The 20,508-nt window shown below is 42.9% G+C and overlaps 1 protein-coding gene across 2 annotated transcripts in view; it reads left to right on the top strand.

The window, feature by feature from the left end:
* tmem104 (transmembrane protein 104) overlaps positions 1-20,251 on the top strand; it is a 73,517-nt gene extending 53,266 nt beyond the window's left edge. For both annotated transcript variants that reach the window (XM_030736421.1, XM_030736422.1), the window contains exons 9-10: positions 4,325-4,418; positions 15,522-20,251. In XM_030736421.1, coding sequence (XP_030592281.1) covers positions 4,325-4,418; positions 15,522-16,285 — 858 coding nt within the window. In that variant the 3' untranslated portion in view covers positions 16,286-20,251. The remainder of the gene's footprint in view (positions 1-4,324; positions 4,419-15,521) is intronic.
* Positions 20,252-20,508: the final 257 nt, after the last annotated feature.

A 20,508-nucleotide genomic window follows, 5' to 3' on the forward strand; every position in this document is an offset into this window, starting at 1 on the left:
CCATCCATGCATGCATCCATGCATCCATGCATCCATCCATCCATGCATGCATCCATACATCCATCCATGCATGCATCCATACATCCATCCATGCATGCATCCATGCATCCATCCATGCATGCATCCATGCATGCATCCATCCATCCATCCATGCATGCATCCATCCATCCATGCATGCATCCATACATCCATCCATGCATGCATCCATACATCCATCCATGCATGCATGCATCCATACATCCATCCATGCATGCATCCATACATCCATCCATGCATCCATCCATCCATGCATGACCGAGTCACAGGGGCAGCAGCCTAGGCAGAGAAGCCCAGACCTCCTTCTCCCCAGCCACCTCCTCCACCTCATCCAGGGGGATCCTGGGTCTGCCTTGGGGGTTCCTCCTGGTAGGGAGGCGCCCAGGAGGCAGATGCCCAACCCACCTCAACTGGCTCCTTTTGATGTGAAGGAGCAGCAGCTCCACTTTGAGCCCCTCCTGAATGGCTGCACTCCTCACCCTATCTCTAAGGGAGACGTCAGCCACTCTTCAGAGGAAGCTCATTTCTGCCACTTTTATTCACGATCTCCTTCTTTCGGTCGCTACCCAAAGCTCGTGACCACAGGTGAGGGTAGAGACATAGATCGACCGGTAAATCGACAGCTTCACTTTCACGCTGAGCTCCCTCTTCACCACGACAGACCGGTGCTCCCTTCTCCTGTCACTCGTTGAACTTCTTGTGTATGATTTTCTGTTTATGATCCACCTTAATGAAGTCCTGGGCAAAGTGTCAGATGGTCTTTTCCACTGATTTTGTTTGCAGTCATGCTGCCTCTGAAATTCTGCTTGAATTTGATTTGGATGCACTTTAATGCTAGGGGATTCTCTAATAAAAGAAAAAAAGTACATTTTATCCTGCATAAATAAAATCTTGTGAATTTAACTGACTTCAAACACATTTGGAATATTTTGTTCACTTAATGTAGAGAATTTAATTTGTCTGAATTTTAAAAATCTTGTTAATTAAGAACTTGTTCAAGAAATTTTTGAGAACATGTGAAAGTGTGTAATTCATATTAGAGTATTAACCCATGCCAAGTCACTTATAATTAATCATCCTGGTCCTCAGTACATGTTGTACAGATTGCACTCATGATTAGTCAACTTTCTGCCTATTCATGTACAAAATAGTCTGTATTACGAGTACAGGTCCTTCAGTGGAATCGCAGAAAACCAGAACAAAAAGAATGATCAGACTGATAAATACACAGCAGCCTTTTTCATCATCACGACAAATACATTTCAGAGTCAAAGTCAATCTAAAATTTGACCTCAGATTGCCATTCTGTAGTTTCCAGCGTGATCTTTAGACATAAAATAAAGGTACAGGAAAGCGTGCCACCGTGCTTCAGGGCTAAAATACTGCTTTCTGTCAGCCAGCTGCCATTAATTTCACTTTCTTCTTCAGACACATCTCTCTTCATAATGGTTCATTCATTACCTCCAGTGGCTGTTGCAGATTTATGCTTTGGCTCAGCCTGAGCTTAGACTGCACTTTGCCAAGAGGACAGCTGGTAATACTTTTAATATATAGAGATATAGGCATCATCATTATTCAGCAGGATTAAAAGCTGTTGTGTTTTTTCTTCTCTTTTTCTGTCAAACACACAGATAGCCCAGCTGTGCATTTGTACACCTTTTGCGCTCTTGCTGTCTAAAATTCCTCTTTTGTTTCCTCATTCATTGCTTCAAACTTTGGAAAAACTCTGTGAGGTCCCGTTGGGCATTTTTGAATCACCAAATTGGTCTAAAGTTGCACAAATTAGTGCAAATTAGTAATGTTATCAACTAGCTGGTGAATATTGGACCATTTTGCCACACTAACTGGTTGGTTGGTTACATTACTCGTGCAAAATTGTCTGCCCAGTGCATAAATTTAACAGTTAATGTTAAATTTAGGGAAACTAATTTAACAGATGTAAATAATTATTTTAGCATCCTTCACTCCAGTTCATTGGGGCATATTTTTTGGATTGCAGCCAGTTTCAGTACATTTGGATCAATAGGAAGTGGACAGGCTTTGTTCTTATATTTATTCTCAGTGTCTGAATAAATCCATCAAATACTTCTTGAGGCATTTATACATATAGAGAAAAAACCAATATAAACTTGTGGTGGTGGAAAAGAATTTTGCTAAAGTCATTAATATCATCCTCTGGAGACCAAGAAGGTCTGAAAATTAAAAAAAAAAAAAAGGAAATTGACCCATTTATAGAGGTTTCAGTAGAAGTGCAATATGTTGATCTCTCTCCATCGATCTCCTCTGTCTTCATGTTGCCATGTTAATCAGCCTTTTATACAAACTCTGGTTATTTCATTTTGTCCTTGGCCAGGAATACATTGGTGGCATTGGGTGTTTTCCTCAGCAGGATTTCAAAGTGCCAAATTCATTTTAAATAAACTTGATTTTTTTTTAAATTGCCATAAATGATGACCTTTTTTTTTCTCTTCAAAGTACCATTGAAGTCTTTCTGAAATCCCAAATACTCCAATATAGGTGTTATGTAGCTTCTTTCTACACATCAGCTGTGAAGCTGAAATCTTTCTGCACTCTCACAGAGGTGTGTGTGTGTGTGTGTGTGTGTGTGTGTGTGTGTGTGTGTGTGTGTGTGTGTTTGATGAAGGGTGAGGTCCTCTCTTTGAAAGCCTGCAGGCTGCTCTTCAGATGAAAAAGCACACAAGTGACTGCCTCGGAGATCAGATGCCACTCAAACTGTGCAGTCAGACCTGAGAGTGTCAGAGAACGGGGATGTGGAAGAGATGGATGAAGGGAGTGCGTTTGCAGGCGTGGAGGAGAGGGAGCAATGGGAGCTGATGGGATTGGAGCTACAGTAGCTGAGCTGCTGTGTCTGATTGCAGCTCTTGATAAAGAAAGTATCTGATAGGCAATCAGAGCTGTGGCCTGGGAGGATTTAAAATTTTTGTTGTACTATGGATTGGGCCACCTCTTCATCTTTTTACCCATCTTTGAGAGTGCTGATGGGATTTTGAGAGCATTTGAGGAAAGTTGCGTCTCCAATAGCGTTTCAGAATTGCATGTCGGTGTCACAGCTGCAAAACAAAAACGCGAGTCGCTGGCTGAGGTTTGCAGGCTCAGTTAACCGCACGAGTTGGAAAAAGCTGCAATGCTAAAGGCAAAAAGAGTTTTTCCAATTAACAGTTTTTCTTTAAGCTCTCAAAGGTAAAGGTAAAATAATGTTTAACGTATATCCCGAGGGAGCGTTTTCCCATGAATATTTTGGACTGAGCAGACCAAACATTCAGGTTATTTATTTATGTCTTTCCTAAAATACTCAGAAATGACTTGCAGCAAAAAACTGGCTAGTGGGGCACTTTTGCTATTGTGGTATATGCTTATTTTCTGTTATTTGTTTATTTATTTTCCTCTGTTTTATGCTTTAAAAACCAAAAAATATAAATTGTATTACAGTCCTGCTGATTTTTCCTCTGGAGGGGTTTCAAATGTTTTTCTGTGCAAGAAGAACCCCTGACAGATGCTGTTATAATTGTGGGTGGCCATAGTTTCGATCAATAATGAGGTCATACCCATGACCAGTTCATGCTCAAACCTGTTCACGAGGGGCTAAGATGGCTTGATTCAGACAGAGGATGAACTGTGGGGCTGCACGAAGGCCCAGCATTATTAAAACGATTATTTTGAAGTGTGAATCATCCAAAGCTAAAAAAAATAAAAACATGTATCTGGAAATGAACAGAATAGGTCCCCTTTAAATTAATTTTCTTTGATTTAAATTTAGATTGAGAACTTGAACAAGTTGTGTAGCAGAAACTAACGGCCTTTAAAGTGACACAAACCTTCACAGTTGAAAGTCAAAGAACACAAAGTGTTGTTCAGGTGTGTTCAGTGTGTTAGCTCTAACAGGTAGCGCATCATTCATGGTGGATGATTCTACTCTTACTCTATTGGTTAAGTTTAGTTTGCTGTCCTCTGCACAATACAAATTCAATATGTACATCAGAATAAGTTTGTTTCTATGGAGCCGCTTTCCTTATTGATTTGTTTGTTCTAGTTTATTGAGCTTTTGTTGCTTTTCTGAACCATTTCATTTTTATATTTTATTGACCCTTTTAGTTTTATGGAGCCATGTTACTGTATTTGGGCCACTTTATTTTGCACTGGTAGTTTTTTTTTTATGGGTATTTTCAGTATTTTCCAGCTCTTATTGTTTAACTGTGAAACCGTGAAGCACTTAAAGGTTGCTTTTACATGACTGTGTACATGACTTTCCCATTTGCTCTCCCTGCAGAGCGTTTTCACCGTTTTGTTGGGTCCATTCACCTTCTTCAACGCTCAGAAGACCAAGTATCTTCAGATTCTCACCTCACTCATGCGCTGGATTGGTAAGAAAGTATTCTGCACCTACATGTGCTGTGTTCACTTAAACATGATGTTTTTCTTTGCTTTTCACCATTTTCTCCCCCTGCTTTCTTTGAGCCCTCTCTTTCTGCAGCCTCTTTTTCCACCCACACATTTCCATTTTATCGCCCACCCCCTCCTCCCAGTTTCTTTCATCCCCTCCCTTCTGCCCTTGTCTGCCTGTGTGGCTGGTGGGTTTAAGGTCCGTCCATCATGGTTTGGTCCTGCTCTGTGTCTTTGATTCCCATCTCCTCTCATTCCTCAGCCTGACAGGCTTGACAGCCCGTCCCAAGCTTGATTGGACCGTCACTCACAAGGCGACGGATGAAAATAAACCGCCCGTCCTGGGTCCACTGCTAAAATCACAGCACTACTGAATCGTGGCACTCCCGCCGCCCCCGTACAGCCGCGTGCTCGCTCACAGAAACGGCACACAGACACAACGGCGTCCATGCTCGCTCTGCTATTGGCTGGCTAAATAACACACAGGTTTTAGCTGGCTCTTCCTGATCTCAGCGTCCCCAGGCTCTGTATAATTGATTGGTTGTGTCACTTGTAGGGCTCCTTACAGCACAGGCTACTGATTTAAAATGGCTCCATTGGACACGTGAGGATGCTCAGGGAGCAGCAAATCATTTAAAAAAAAAAAAAATACATGGAAATCACTTTGGAGTTGCTGACAAAAGCAGAGGTGGCGTATTGGTACTCTGCTCCAGTCTGGGGACGGTCCATCTGCCTGCAGAGACCGCTGTGGTCAGATGGAGCTAGTGTACAAAGTATGTGGTGCGACCAGTCTGTGGGACACTCCTGCCAGCCACGGAGAAGAGCAAAGTTAGCAGTGACTGAAATCTCAAAGTAGTAACGAGCGGATCATAGATACCGCCTGTCTCTCAGATGGATCAAAAAATAAAAATGAGATTTTAAAATGAGTAGCGAAATATAATTGGATGGGCCACTCGGGTGTATTCAAAGCTGCACAAGTAAAGTCTGTGTGTGCAAAACACTGATGACGTGGTAATAATTGAAAACCCTACAAAACTGCTAAATTTATAAATAGATGAATATGGTGGGAGGAGAGGCAGGCTGTCAGCTCAGCCAAACACACACAGTGCTGCAGCATTTTAAGCAGGAACACCAGTGACGCACATCAGTCATGGTGTATGACCTGAAGATTTATCAAATCAATTAATCAATTAACACCTCTCCTGTAATGAAATGCATACCAAACAGCTCTGTCCATGGCATACGTTTAAGATACTGTCAGAGCAGACGGTGCAACTACAGGAGCATCGCTGCATTTAATATTTATACGTTACCAGATTATCAATACAGGGCTGATGTCTGTCCTCACCGCAGCAGCTCCAGTCACGGTGTCTCTAAACCCCTCTGGACATGTGCAACAGTTTAAGAGCAAACACAACATGCAGGACAGCTGAAGCACTGCTGCAGTTTTGAAACTTTGGATTATTGTGTTTCATGTTGACTCATTTTAAGCCTTTTGCACTTTGTTAAATACCATCTGAAAATACTCCACTTACAATACCCTGAATTACCCTTTAAAATGAGGACTAATAACCTTCTGTAACATTTAGAGTCCGAGTGCATATTTACCTGTGCACAGATATCTTGCCCTGAGGCCTATTTTGTCCACTACCCCATCAATCTTGATTATTGGCCTTGTTTGTTTTCTTTCCTCTTTCGAGTTGTGCAGCTTTGTTTTTAGTGCAGAGAACCAGGCAACCTTCTCAGTGTGCAAAGACAGTTTGAGTTATAGATTGCTTGTTGAAGTGTTTCTGGATGAGCTGCTTCCCGAGGACAAGTGAATGTATTATCCCACTAAGATACAGTCTCTTTTCATGAATCCTGTTGAGTGTGATGTTCAGAAATATGCTGCAATCAAAAGAATTGTAATGTGCTGTAGCGGATAGGGCTGCATCCTGATTAAATGTGTATTGTGATAAAACACAGAAAGCTTGTAGTAGTAGCTTGGAAGCGCATGCTTTGGTATTCTGTCTTCTCTGTTGGATGGCAGTGCTATCATCTGGAAAATGCATGTTGTGTAGTTGTTTACTATAGTGTGTCTCTGGATCTTGGTATCCATTTTATTTGAAACCACTGACACTGAACACATGAGACAGGAGACCCTGCCTCCCCTCCTGACCATTACTCACCACTCCCCGGATGCACCTGCAGTCACATGTGCTGCCCTGAATGAGGACCCAGTGCATTTGATGTCAGGGGTAGCAGCTGGCTGGTGCGTCGGGGCCCCGCCTGCTGCCCTCAGCTCCGGCCTTGTCACAGTTGCTGCCACTCAACTGCAGTCACCTTGTTGTCCAGAGAGCCCTGTTTTTTTTACACCAAACACGAGTGATGGTGTACCTGCCTGCTGCTCTGCTGCCGGTGACACGCTGGGATATTCAGCGGAGTCGCCATTAGCCCAGGTCAGCGTGACACCTTTTATGCAACCCAGAATTCCTAGCTGCACTCATTTAGTCACCTTGTTTGCAGCAGTGCCAGATAATGCTTGATAAATTAATGCTTTATAATCGCTAATAAAGGACATCGTTAGGGCCATCTGCACCTCTTAATTTGTGCTCTGTAATAACGACTCATCTCACAACAAAAGCACCTCACAGGGCAAGGAGAGAGAGGAGAGGTAGCATTTGTGAATTTAAGCAAAGCGATAGTACACACCTGGTACAGGAATATTAGTGCTATACAGGCATGATGCACCAAACAGTTGTAGTAGTTTGCAATGTGAAGCATCTTCACCATATAGAATAATTTCCTTGCACGTTCATATTGATAAATGTGTAGGAAAGGCAAATATTGCTGTAACCTGTTGCAGCCAGCCTCTTCCTGCCTGCTGTAAGCAGAATGGATCATTATCATTGCTCCAGAAGGACACCTTCTAAACACTTAGAGTACACAGCTTCTCTGATTGATATCGAGTGGTGTGAGACAAAGGGAAAAAGTTAACAGCCTCCTTACTCTGTAAACAAGTATTAATCACTTCCGTCCATCTCTCCCAGGATTTATGAATAGATGTTTGGAGCCTCAAAGGTGTTAGTGTCTGTATTAACTGTTGAGTCAGTACCATATGGATCCTGTCCCTCCTGAGAGCAACCCTCAGATTTATTCAACAGGAAAGCCATTAAAGATTTTTGATTTTTATTTTCCTCTGTGAAAAATACACCGAACATGGAATTTTTGATCTTTGGTTTTTGTGCAGTATCATTGCAGCATTGGTCTTTGCCACCAAACCAGAGGAAGCCATTTGTCGAGGTCGTCCATCTGTGCCATTCTCGTGAATACAATACACCAGAAACAGGAATGTCTTTAAATTTGGCACAGATGTCCACGTAGGTACAACAATGAGCTTACTTGATTACGGTGGTGACGGCTGAGGTCCCTCTGACCTCACAAAACACATCTCTTTGGAGCTAAAACCTCCATATTTGGCACATTATTGAGTCCCACGCTACTTTGTGATTCATCAGAATCGACTTTTATTTGCCAAAAATGAAAATATGCTTGATTTTAGGACCAGCCCGTCAGAAGAAAGTTATCTTAAAGGGGGAGGGGCTAAAACAGCTTGTTTCAGACTGTATTAAGGCCCAGTATAAACAAAACGGCTTTGGTTGAGCCCAAGAATAAAAATGGGAAGCTGAAAATGAGCATTCTAGTAATACATGCTCATGTGCATGTGACAAATATCCCTTATCTTAGAGTGCTTCATTTAAGAACACTTTAAGTCTTGATGATTGTCTAAGGAGTTATTGCACCCTTCATGAATAATTACAGTTTTTCTTGGTGCACAGAAACAAAAGTCCAAGTCAAATACTGATAGTTTCAGTGATCCGTGGGTCTCACCATCCATCTGATGATCTTAGTTTACAACAACATAGTGTAAAGAGCTAAGAAATTGCCCGGGGGGTGGGGGTGGGGGCTCACAGCTGCCCATTGCCGTTTTAAATGGGTGAGGGATTGATGTATTGTTTTTGAAGCTCAGGGGGACTCTGGTTGTTGACTGGAAAGTTCTCGTTCAGAGGGAGCAGTGAATTATGAGCTGGTCTTAATGAACTGTACAGAAGCCAGAATCACAGTTCAGAGGTCCTGAAAAATTACATTTCAACACTGCTTGGAAAGCATCAGTCCTGCTCTGGCTCTCAGTGACATTTGTGACGTCAGCCAAGGAGTAAAAACCATATTTTATGTGTATGAACATTTACATGGTCAAGGCCACTTTCATTGGTCTAACAGTGGTTTTAATGTATTTGCCATCCCTGCGTAGTAGCAGAAGCAGCAAAATCCTATTTTTCTTTTTCATTTTTTTTTATATATTTGGAGTCTGTGTTGTGCTGGGAGACAGTTGCTTAGTGAGGCTATGATTCAGTCCCGCTAGAGTACAAATAGACCAGCAACCTCTTTACAAATAGGAAACTGCAAATTGGTGCAGCACCCAACTAGTTGCCCAGAGGGCAGAGTGAGGCAACCTGTCTCCAAACAATCACGGTCGAATTGCAATCACACTCAGACAGATTAAGGAAGGTTTGCAGATAATTCCCATCTAATTTAAAAATTCTGACAGTCAACACGTTGCCAATGAGTGCAACTCTGTGACAGCGTCTCTTTGCAATTGGGGACTCAACTCAGCTGGTTGCCAACTGGTTTTACTCTGGTTATATTCCAAGTGCATTTGTCAGTTTACAGTTAAATTGCCATCCTGCAGCAACTATTTGTGGATGAATTTCTAAATTTCCATTTCATATCACTGAGATTCTGGCTGGACTCTGAATGTGAGTAGTTAATGTGAATTCCTGGCAACAGATTTGCGATTTTCACTGGTCTGTTACAGTTAATTGCCATGTAACTGCCAACTTTCCATTGCAAATTGGCTGCAAGTTGTTTCGGACACTGTTTCCTACTTCTTTACACAGAAATCGATTTCCATGCAATAAAATCTATGAAAGTCTATTTTTTAAAGTTACTTTACAGTCTGATTAGATACAGGCAATAAAAAGCATAATTTTTTATTTCCAATGAAATATATTAAAGACTAGAAAACTGGGACAAAAGCTCAAAACATCTTTGAAGTTATTTTATCCGAGCTGTGACTCCCTGATGTTCATGTGACAATCATATAAAATAGAAAAGTATTAAATCCTTTTTTGAGAAACTAGAACAAACCAGATAAATATATAAATTTTAGCCTAAAAATGTTTTTAGAATAATAGGAGCTTTATGGCAGATTAGGACATTAAACTTGAATACTTATTTGTGCCGTCTGATGTGGTTTTCTCTCTACTGTTGCAGGATCTTTACATCACAAAGCACTTTGAGGCGACTGCTGTTGCGAGTTGGCGCTGTATAAATAAAATTGAATTAAATGTCTTTATCGCAGCATTTAAACCGGTGAAACGGAGGTTGGCTGGCTCACGTCTGTGAACCTCAGCTGCAGCATGGGGTGCTAAATGGTACCGCCAACTGCTGTGCTGCTTTGTGTCATGTACACTGAAAGCCCCATCCAACATCACAGAGCAGGTTATAAAGCAAGGAAGCCACTTATCACCCAGTCACCCAACAAACTCAGCAGCCCCAGCAGCTTTGCTACCTCTGCTTCTGCTGAAGTTGAAGTGATGGAAGCCTGGCACAGCCAGAAATCCTGAAACCCTGGTGGGAACCGGGCAAAGAGCCGGAGCTACTAATTACTGCAGAGATTACAGTAAGAGTGCTCAAGGAGTATCTCTCTTAATTAGTGATGGGGAGATTGCTGTGCACTAAAACCACTAGAGGGGGGGGGTGCTTAAATTGGCCAACGTGATGAGAAAACAAGTAGCATCACCAGACCCTTACATAACATGCGACTACAATGCATTTGCTCTGCAGCATGGCTGCTTTTTTTCTGCATTAAAACACAGCTGAGAAGTCCTTGACCTTCATGCAGACGTCAGTGAATTGCTTTCACTCAAGTACTTGCGTCTTTCTACTCGAGGAGCGAGACCTCCCAACTTTCAGCGTTCTTGTGCTCCATTGCACATGAGATTGATCACCTCTCACCTTCTGCCATTTTCTCCTCATTAATTGAGTCCAGGATTCCCATCTCCTCTGAGAGAGCAGCCGGGAGTCTTTCTCTCTAGGCAGTCAGTGACTTCTTGGAGCATTGAGAGCCAGCCTTGGCTTTAACCGCATCTGCTATGTTTGCTACTAGAGACAACACAGCCAAAAGAGCCTGCTCTGGTGGGTCGTTAAGTTGAAGCATTTCTCACAAGGTCGTTGCCATTCCCATCCAGGTAATATAAATCACTGGCTGAAGCAGATGAACGGGCCTAGTCATGGGGATCGGGATGTGCAGTTGCTCAATTTACTCAGCTTCTGTTGTCGCATGTCAAGTGTATTGGAGAGTATTGGATGGGTCCTGCGTGTCTATGTGAAGGTGCATTGAATTACCATATCTCAACAGGCAGGTGCAGAGGTAATGTTTCGTCCCATCTGTATGAAGATATGTTGAAAGATGGGTGCTGAAGCTGGAAAGCAGTGGGTGACGTGCTGCAGCCAGAGACGTTATAAGACAGACACGGGACTCAGAGAATCGTGAACTGAAATCTAATCAGTAATGATGGTGGTGGAAGTCTGACCTCTAACATTTAAAGCGGGACTTTTTTAGTCCCTGTGACCATATTATGATATTTCTGAATAACTGCCCAAATAGGCTTCTGGAGGCCAGTGTTGGCTAACGAGTGGAAAGACTTGTGTTTTTTAGGACTGAAACTGGAAAACATGCAAGAACACAGTCAGATCGGACATTACTCAGTCTCTAAACTGTCAGCTCTGTAGTATGAAGTCAGATTGCATCAATGTGCGAGTAGTGCCATCAACAGTCCGGTGCATTCAGAGTCAGTGAGCTCTGTCCCTCACCTAAACTATACAGTAGAGCCAAGGCGTTTAAAGCAGACTCTTTCCTGCTGTGTGCTCATGTGAGTGTGGACCACATAGATGTTCATGACAACAAATTTACAAGTCAGTTAACCGTTACCTACAGCACAGTAATAAAATAAAACAGCCTTAATAAAAAAAAATACCTTTACCTAATTCTCCTGAAGAAAGAGGTTTTTTTTTTAATGAGAAATGTTTCAGTTCTTGTCAGAAGAAGAAGACAGGAGCATTAATGGCTACAAGAAGAGCTGATGGGTTTAGATTAAAGCACGTGTACGTGTTACCTGAATAATGCCTTTAAAGGAGTCACGAATGCCCCTCACACTCATCTCAGTCCAGACGCTTACAAGGCCATACTGAATTTACTATGTAAGTAAACTTCTACACTCGATTAAGGTGATCAGAGCTAATATGCTTTCATTTCACGGCTGTACAGTGCTTCAGCATTGAGATTCATAGCTTATAGGCGCAATGAGTGCGATAAAATTGTCACGGCCGGACGTGATTTGCCCACCTCATGTAGCATTATGCAGGCGAGGGCCGGTGACAAATGAGCACATTATGAAAGGCTTCAATCTAGAGGCTTTTATTCTTGGATCTCGGCTCCTCTCAGCCATCTGATTGACTTTAGTGTGATAAATGAGTGCTTTGCCTTTAAAACCTTTATAATTGTGAGCCAATTTTTTTTTCTTCCCCCATTTGATTTTACAATTTAAAGATATTTTGAGTAATATTTAGTTATTAAGCTTCATTAACATTTAACTGGGAGCCTCCCAGTACAATCAGCCCTGCTGTACTCTTGCAGGCTCTTGCAGCATCTTGATTTTGGCCAGACTTGCAAAAAGGTCCTTTAGGTAATGTAACAGTGTCCAGCCACCCTGAGGTACTCTTAATTAAAAGCCCCGTGCTGGTTTCCTTCCTGTGCAGCCTGCAAGTGTTGGAGTCAAGATGGAGAAAAGCTTTCTTCCTCCTCTCCTGCACCTTTTTCTCCCTCGTGTACCGCAGACAGACGGGTATAGTTGCCAACTATTTCACACATAGAGACAGAAAGGTGGAAAAAAAGATGAGAGTCTGAAGGAGAAAGAAGACAGGAGGAGCAAAGGGAGCAGACAGATGGTTTTAGTGATGACTCTTTCACACATTGCAGATGTTTTTGGAAGCCGGAGCCATTCGGAAAGAGTGCATGTGTATGTGTACAGCCCAGATATAATAAGGAACTTTTTTTGCATGTCCTTGTCCTTGAAACCTGGTGTGTTGCCCATTCGTTTGACATCTCTGTGTAAGAGGGTTGAGGTCGTAACGGGGAGCTTTCCCCGGAGCCAGAGATTACATTGGACGTGAGCCAAAGATGCATTAAATATTGAACACTTGTGAAACAGGTTTTCCAGAGTGTGTGCTTACATCTGCTCTGACGTGAAATTCAAGGAAGGTGTGAAACGAGGGTGAGAAATGGAAGCTGAAAATGTAGCTGTGTCAGCAACAGACCGCACAGCTCCATTTTCAGCAGGCTGAGGACCCATCAGCTATTGTTTCATGAGTTTAGCCTCTGGCCAGTGTTTTGGAGTTCTTTCTGATGACCAGCAGGGGGCGACGTCTCTGGATGCAGAGAAGTCTGTTTGCACGGAGGTCTATGAGAGAACCAGCCGCCTAATCCTTTGACCTATGACCTCAGTATGGATTTTTCTGATATGTTTATGGCCTCAGCACCTTATTTAAAGTCTTCTTTAATAGAGTGTTAACGTTCATCTTGTATATTATGGTCACATTTAAAGGAAAATAGTCGTGTGCTTTAAAGTGTGGCTACTTTGTGATGAGCTGTAACCTTACGAGCTTGCAGTGTCCTCTCATTGTCTTTATGTGAATTGTACACATCAGAAATTAATTTATACTAAGCTGTGCTGCGGTATCAGTGTGACAGCTGCTTTGAAAAGGATTGAGTGGTGTTTGTGTTCAGTCGCCTATCATTGTTTATGAATGATGGATGCAGGTAAATGTAAGAAAGTGCTAAATTGTGATGAAACAGGCTACAGTTACTGAATGTTCCTGTGCAGAGATGAGGGGCTTTAATAAAGATCTCCATCCACACTGAAACACTAAAACAAAATGAGCTTTTTTTTTCCTGGTCTGCAGATCCTCTTGACATACATTAGAGTTTCTTGAACAGTGCAGGTGAAAAGCAGAGCTTGCCTCGTTGCACACTTCCCCTGCATCCCTGCAGTTTAGCTGCTGGACTCCCAGATGTTGTTAACCCTTTACGATATTCCCATCAGAGGCAGCAGGGGTCTCACTCTTGTAGAGTGAAGTCCGAGTATGAGGTATAGAATCATTTTACTGCAGATATGAGGCATATTATGGTCCGAGTGACACTTCCTAAATGTCACCCAGTGTTTAAAGGACAGCTGATAATGAAAGCTGAGAAGCTGGCTGCTGCCCTGGGCTATGACTAACTCCTGGTGTCACGCGTTGATTGAGTGTGTGTGTGTGTGCGTGTGCGCGCACATGCATTTGGAGGAGAGATGGTTTACTGGGTCACATGACTATTAGCCCGTAACAGGACTGCATGCCACTCTCAGGAGTCTCCTTTAGACACAGTTGCCAAAGACGCACATCCAGAAATCAATTGGCGCTGCAGTGGAAACCACGGGGTGGTGAAACGCTCGCTGGTTTGTTTTTTTACGCCTGATGTTTCTGGGACAAACAGCTGGAAGGCAGTTCAGCACCACCATCTTCATCCACATGAGGTTAAACTCTGAGCACTGATAGCACAGTGAAAGGTTTTCGCCTCATTAATATTGTGAAAGAAGTCACACTATAACTGTAGATAATTTAAAAAAACAAAATAGAAATTTTTGTAATCAGTCAAAATCATCTTTAACTTTGTGTGTTGTATATTTTTTCCCAAATTAATAAAACTCAAAATGTAATTTATAGTTCACACAAAGGTGAGTCAGAGTGCACCAAAAAAAAACCTCATTTAAAAAGTTCAATTAAACTCAGGCTGTAAAACCTGGATTTAAACCAAATGAATAGTTAAGGACTGGGAAAGCTTTGACTTCCAGGCATTTAATCCAACTGGAAACAGTTAGCCGGGTCCCAGGTGGTCAAAGAGGCTCGCGGTGAAAAACATTCAGAAATACATTTTGATGCAAAACCGGAGAAAGGGCAAAAAGCAGCTTCGTGTTCTCAGTTTTTCTGGGAATAATGTGAGGAAGTGTTAATCTATCCCAACTGTTCTTTCATTGTGATTGCACAAAGGCAACAAAATAACACTTTAATCTGTGATTAGCATTAGAAAAAAAGTTTTAATTAAAAAGTAGATTTATCTCTTTTTCTGTAACAGGAGAAATTAGTTGAGGATATAAAGGAACCAAGGTGGTTGGATTAGGGAGGGGCTAAATAAAATTTAAGAAAAGGATAATTTCATGGTATGACCCCAGGATGACCCGTGGCTCTGTCAGTATCCCAGCATGCTCCTTCTACTTACACTGCGGCTAAGCTCTCGTTGGCATTCACACTGTCTGACAAGAACATATTAATACAGTGAGGGAAAGGCTGATCCATACACACACACACACATTTTTCATCTGTTTTATTTGTTTTTTGGCGACTTGATGACTAATCAAGTAGCTGCAGCAGCCTCACGCTCTAACAGTCCTCCATTCACAAATAACTGGTTGAGTTTATGACCAGTAGATACTTTTTAAAACACTTGGAAGATTTGCAGGTTAACCCCTTTTGGTACCTAATGTTAAACTGATGTTGCTGATATTTAACTAAGTTTGACTTTTTGAGCTGCAGTTGCAAAACACTTAAGGCCAGACCACCAGATCATAATGATGTCTTTAAAGCAACTTCATTTGTATTTATTAGTTGTGGCAGTTGTCAGACTTGTTCACTATGTGCTTCACGGTTCTGCACCTTTTTGTGATGGAAAACATGCACTCGTCTGCAACCACTTGACAACTAGACTTACTCGCTAAGCAGTCGTGAAACTGAAACATGCAACGTAAACTATTCACCTTCAAATTTTATTTTGAAGGTGCCAGCTCTGCCTGGGAACGCTGGCATCCCATAGCCAAATGTACAATAATATTTTACCTTTCTTGTCATCAGTGTGATTTTAAAACCTGTTTTCTGTTTTTTTCCTCCAGCTTTCACCATGATGATCATCTTGGCTGTAATCCGCATCGGTAAAGACCACGGTGCGGGCCACCCGCCTGTCGCCTCCCTGTCTGGGGTTCCCAACCTGTTCGGGGTGTGTGTCTACTCCTTCATGTGCCAACACTCCCTGCCTTCCTTGGTGACGCCCATCTCCAACAAGAAACGCGTTGGCTCCCTGGTGCTTTTTGACTACATCCTCATCCTTGGCTTCTACGTGCTGCTCTCATTCACCGCCATCTTCTGCTTCGATAGCTCGCTGCTGTATGACATGTACACCCTGAACTTCACGGACAACTGCGACGTGTTAGACATCCCAGTACTGCGCTACTTCCTCGGCCTGTTCCCCGTTTTCACCATCAGCACCAACTTCCCCATCATTGCCGTCACACTTCGCAACAACTGGAAGACCCTGTTCCACCGGGATGGAGGCACCTACCCGTGGGTGGTGGACAGAATCGTATTTCCCCTTATTACTCTCGTGCCCCCCATCGTGGTCGCCTTCTGCACCCACAACTTGGAGTCCCTGGTGGGAATCACAGGATCCTATGCGGGCACAGGGATCCAGTACATTGTTCCAGCCTTCCTCGTTTATTACGCCAGGCGCCATCTGGAGCCCGTGATGGGCAGAGATGCCATCAACAAACATCAGTCTCCCTTCCGTCACAGCTTTTGGGTGTGGTTTGTTTTGCTGTGGGCTGCCTCCTGCCTCATGTTTGTCACAGCTAACATCATCCTGACTGACACCAAGAAATGAGAACTCTGTGTGGCCAGTTTGTGGTTCCTGTACAGGAAGCCTTATTACTGCTGGTTGGGCAGTGTGCCTTTCTCTTGAACTTTTGTTGCATAAATTAAATGTAATTAAGAGTAATTTATCAAATATTTTTGGAAAAGGGACCAAATGTCACGTGTTCTATGTTCCACAGAACAAAAGTTGGGATAATGCATGACAGTTAAAGGGAATTTATTAGTAGAATTTTTTTGTCAATAAACACCAGACAGTCTGAGTTTTTCCACAAGGTTTTGCACTTTAAAAATATATCCAGCGGGTTTATAGTCATCAGAGAGCTGAGGCCCAGTGATCTGTAGAAATTTGTTCACGCGTGAGTCGGCAGAAATGGTTGTTTAAAGAAGAGAAAGAGGTTTATACCTACTTTCCCACAAAATTGTCACCGTAACCACCTCCAGTTCCAACGCTCGGCAGCTTCGTTTAAAGCAAACTTATGGCTTCAGGTCAGAGTTGGGTAGCATTACTTTTAGAACAACAATACAGGCAATAAAAAAATAATCCTTTTTGTTACAATGTGAGAAAATGTAACTTTTTAGAGTACCAGAAATAGACATCCGTTTTCAGTTAGCTTGCTTGTATTGTCTGGAGGACGTGTAGCCTGTTTCCCTCTGACTTTACTTTATCGCATAGCGAGTTGGTTTTGGCCGATTCTCCTCCTCAGCGGGCTCCCCGTCAGAGTCGTCCAGCTGCACTTGTGCTCCTGAAGTAGCAGCTGACAAAACCACAATGTAAAGGTCATCCGCTCTGTCATCACACTGCCAGTCTGTGAAGCTGTGTGCCAACCGTAGACTCAAGTGGACGTTAAAGGAACTTTAGCCTCGGAGGCTGCTCTTCAGTGCCGACAACTCAGGAGGGAGACAAAACGTGTCTTCTTGATCTGCAGCGACATATGCTCTAATTGCTATATGGTAATCTGAGTCCTCTGATATGCTACTTTAGAGCTCTAAGGGCTGTTCTCAAAGTTTGCCTCATTCATATTCCAAACTGCAGGAAAGATCCGACGGACCTCGAGGGCAGAATGTTCCAGCAAAAATATATTAAAGCGAGCGGAAGAGCAGACATGAAAAAGAGCCTGTCACATTCAGACTCGTGCGCTGTTGCAAAACTTCGTAATGAGATTGGAACAGGAACCAACAGGAGAAGAAAAACGAATGGATCGGGGACGATCGCTCTTTCATGTTTGACGTGCATCCATTCCTCAGCGGCGGCTGCCTCCGATCTCCTCGTCTCCCCCTCGTGAACAATGAAGCTCCGTCCGTGACAGATCCACTGACAGATAGGCTTCCAGGAGGAGCTCCATCTCTGTTTATCACCTGACACTCGTGTAGTTCACACACAGGGCATGTCTTCCCATCTTCTTCTACTCAGCACCCATTCATGACTCTGTCAGCCTCGTGCTGTATCCATCACACAGCCACACCTGACAGGGTAATGGAGATCTACAGGGCCTCAGCTCCGGCTGTGACGAAGGCATCTGTGGCCAAAAGTGAAGGGAGCCAACTACACAGCTTCATAAAGTGCACACTGTACTGTAAAGTCTAGTGATGCTGACTTCACTGGCACTTGGCAGCTTCATCCAAACAGCATTCTCGCCCATAGGCTTCCGCCTTTGACCTGTTTCATGGTTCTGTCTTTGGGATTTTCATATTATAGTGGAAACACTTCAGTTTACCTGAAGAGCAACAGCAACAACAAAAACCTCTTCATGCAATCATTTGCCTCCCACCAGGTGAGGTTGAGGGTGTTAGACTAAATTTAGGTGCAACCACTGGACAACCACCCACTTTCCCAAAAGGAGGTTGCTGTCCTGTTTGTACTGTGGGAGGTGCATTTCTGCTCGGCTGACGTAGTTTGGTTCATCCATCCGTTTTCTACCACTTACCTGGGCTGTGGGGTCACAGAGACAGCCGTTTTCATGCACTCCTCAGCCACCTCTTTCAGACTTCTCAACCCTCCTGGGTTCTGGGTGTTCTCCAGGGTCTCCTCCCTGTTGGACTCAGGATGAGCTCAGACACACTTCAGAAGAGGCTCATTTCCATTGCTTTTATCCATGACCTCCTATCTTAGTCTGTACCCAGAGCTCGGGGCTCTAGATGGAGATGTAGTTTGACCAGAACACTGACTGTGCAGCGTCACCGCACATGCTGTGCAGTTTAACAGCTCTAGGTTCACTGCTTTATACACAAAACTAACTAATCTTTAAGTAAACTAAAGTTACAGATTAGCTCTTCTTCCCTTTATGCAGAGATGTTTGGGTAACACCGGAGTCTTTCTCAAATTAAGTCTTTGGCCATTTTTCTTAAGCCGTTATTTAAATAAATTTAATTTCAGTGGATCCAGGTCACCATTAAACCCGCATATGTAGTCACAGGTCAGGTTTAATAAAATCCATCTAAAGGTTATCCTCTACTACCACCATCTAAGGATTCTTAGGGCCGATGTCTGAGGCTCTACACCCTGAAGTGAGAGTGGAGAGTGAGGACACAGTGAGGCTGTACTTACTGGTGAACCCCTTACTGGTAATCTGTGAGGAAACACAAGGAAAATTCTGGGTTTCAAATGGGAAAACCCAAAGAAACCGAAGGTGTTTCATCCAAGCTCTGCAGCAGTTAACTTCCTGTGAGAACACAAATGTCCCAGTCGGCCAGATTGGACCTCCCACCCTCTGTAAGGATGTCCGGTGCTGAAGTAGGAGTGCGTTATCTGGAGTTCCTGCACATTTTCCCCAGTTCATGAGTGAAAACAGCTTTCTGAGGGATTCTGATCTTTGTCTTTTAGTCTCCACTTTGTCTACACCATATTTACATTTTCTTACCTTGTTATTGTTTACTTTAAGTCATCATATATGGGAATAAACATCCAGGTTTTGGTTTACATATCTTTAGGCTGCTTTTTGGTTAAGGTCAGCATGCGTCTGCACAGAGATGAGTCAAAGCAGCAAAGATATCCAGACTTTCAAAGTCCAGTTAAAGTTCCTGCAGTATTGTGTACCGTATACAGCGGGCTCCTCTGAACAAATGATTGCACGAGGCTCTGTAGGAAAGTCTTTTCTTCAGGGGCTTAATTGCTGCTGTTCTCAGTTTGTAGTAGAATTGAAATGCCGCTTCAGCTGTGGTCAATTTAAATGCAAACACAGTTCGAGGGTGTTTCTCGGGTTCAGTGGGTTGCGGAGCCGTTCGAAAGGCGCCGCAGCTTTTTCATCAACTGCTGTAATGCAGTTTAAATTGAAAGGTAATGTGCTGTGACTCGAGTGTTTTTTAAGGCACTGCGGCTGCAAGACCGGCGCTCATGCATCGCAGCGAAGGTTACGGAGGTGATGCTGGCTGTGTCGTCAGCAGAACGCGTCGGCCTTTAACAAGACTGATTGTCAATAATCTCATTTATTACAAATATTGGCGGTTTGTCTCGGTGTAATACCGACCAGCTTCTGTGTGGTTTGAGTGAGGATGAATCGTTTTTATAAGCTGAAGGGAAACAATTGAATGGAAAAAATACAAACATTTGAACCCTGAAAAGATATTTAATATTTAACCTGAAGGCAGAGCTCAACGTGTATGCGTGTGAGTGATTAGATAGCAGATGTGTTAACGTTCTCGTGACTCATCAGGAGTTGTGAAATGTGCCTTTTTTTTTTGCCCTAAACTTCCTTCTCTTATCTTCTGTAAAGCAGCTTGCCAGACATGTGCATGTAATCCATTTCTTTAAAAATGACAATCTGTGTTTGCCAAAAAAACATTTATAATCCTTGTTTTTCTTTGTGTTCTTTTTTCCTGTTTGTTCCATAAGTTTACCCTCGTGTTTCAGAGGATTCTGGTTCTGGTTTCTGTTTACAGATGTTTGGCTGTAATGTTTCCTGCTTTAATGGATGTTCTGTTTCCTTTTTTTAATGAGTCACAAAAATTTAATAAAATAAACGATTTGTGTTCATCTGAACTGCATCATCCTCTAAGGGAAATTCAGCTTTCCTAACCCTGAGTGACTTCTGTCATTTAGTCCTCAAAAAAATGAAAGGTCAGGGCAGAGAGGTCTTCTCATAGACTTCTATGGAAATGGAAGTATTTCTGCAGCCACAGGTATCGCCCCCTGCTGGTCTTTGAAAAGAATGCAATCACATGTTACTACAAGCACCTAGCCATGTAGTCTGCCTTTACAAACTTTTGTGAAAGATTGGGTCGTTCCGAGGTCACTGA

The sequence above is a fragment of the Archocentrus centrarchus genome, chromosome 8 (assembly GCF_007364275.1).
Source record: "Archocentrus centrarchus isolate MPI-CPG fArcCen1 chromosome 8, fArcCen1, whole genome shotgun sequence".
NCBI classification, from domain to species: Eukaryota; Metazoa; Chordata; class Actinopteri; order Cichliformes; family Cichlidae; genus Archocentrus; species Archocentrus centrarchus.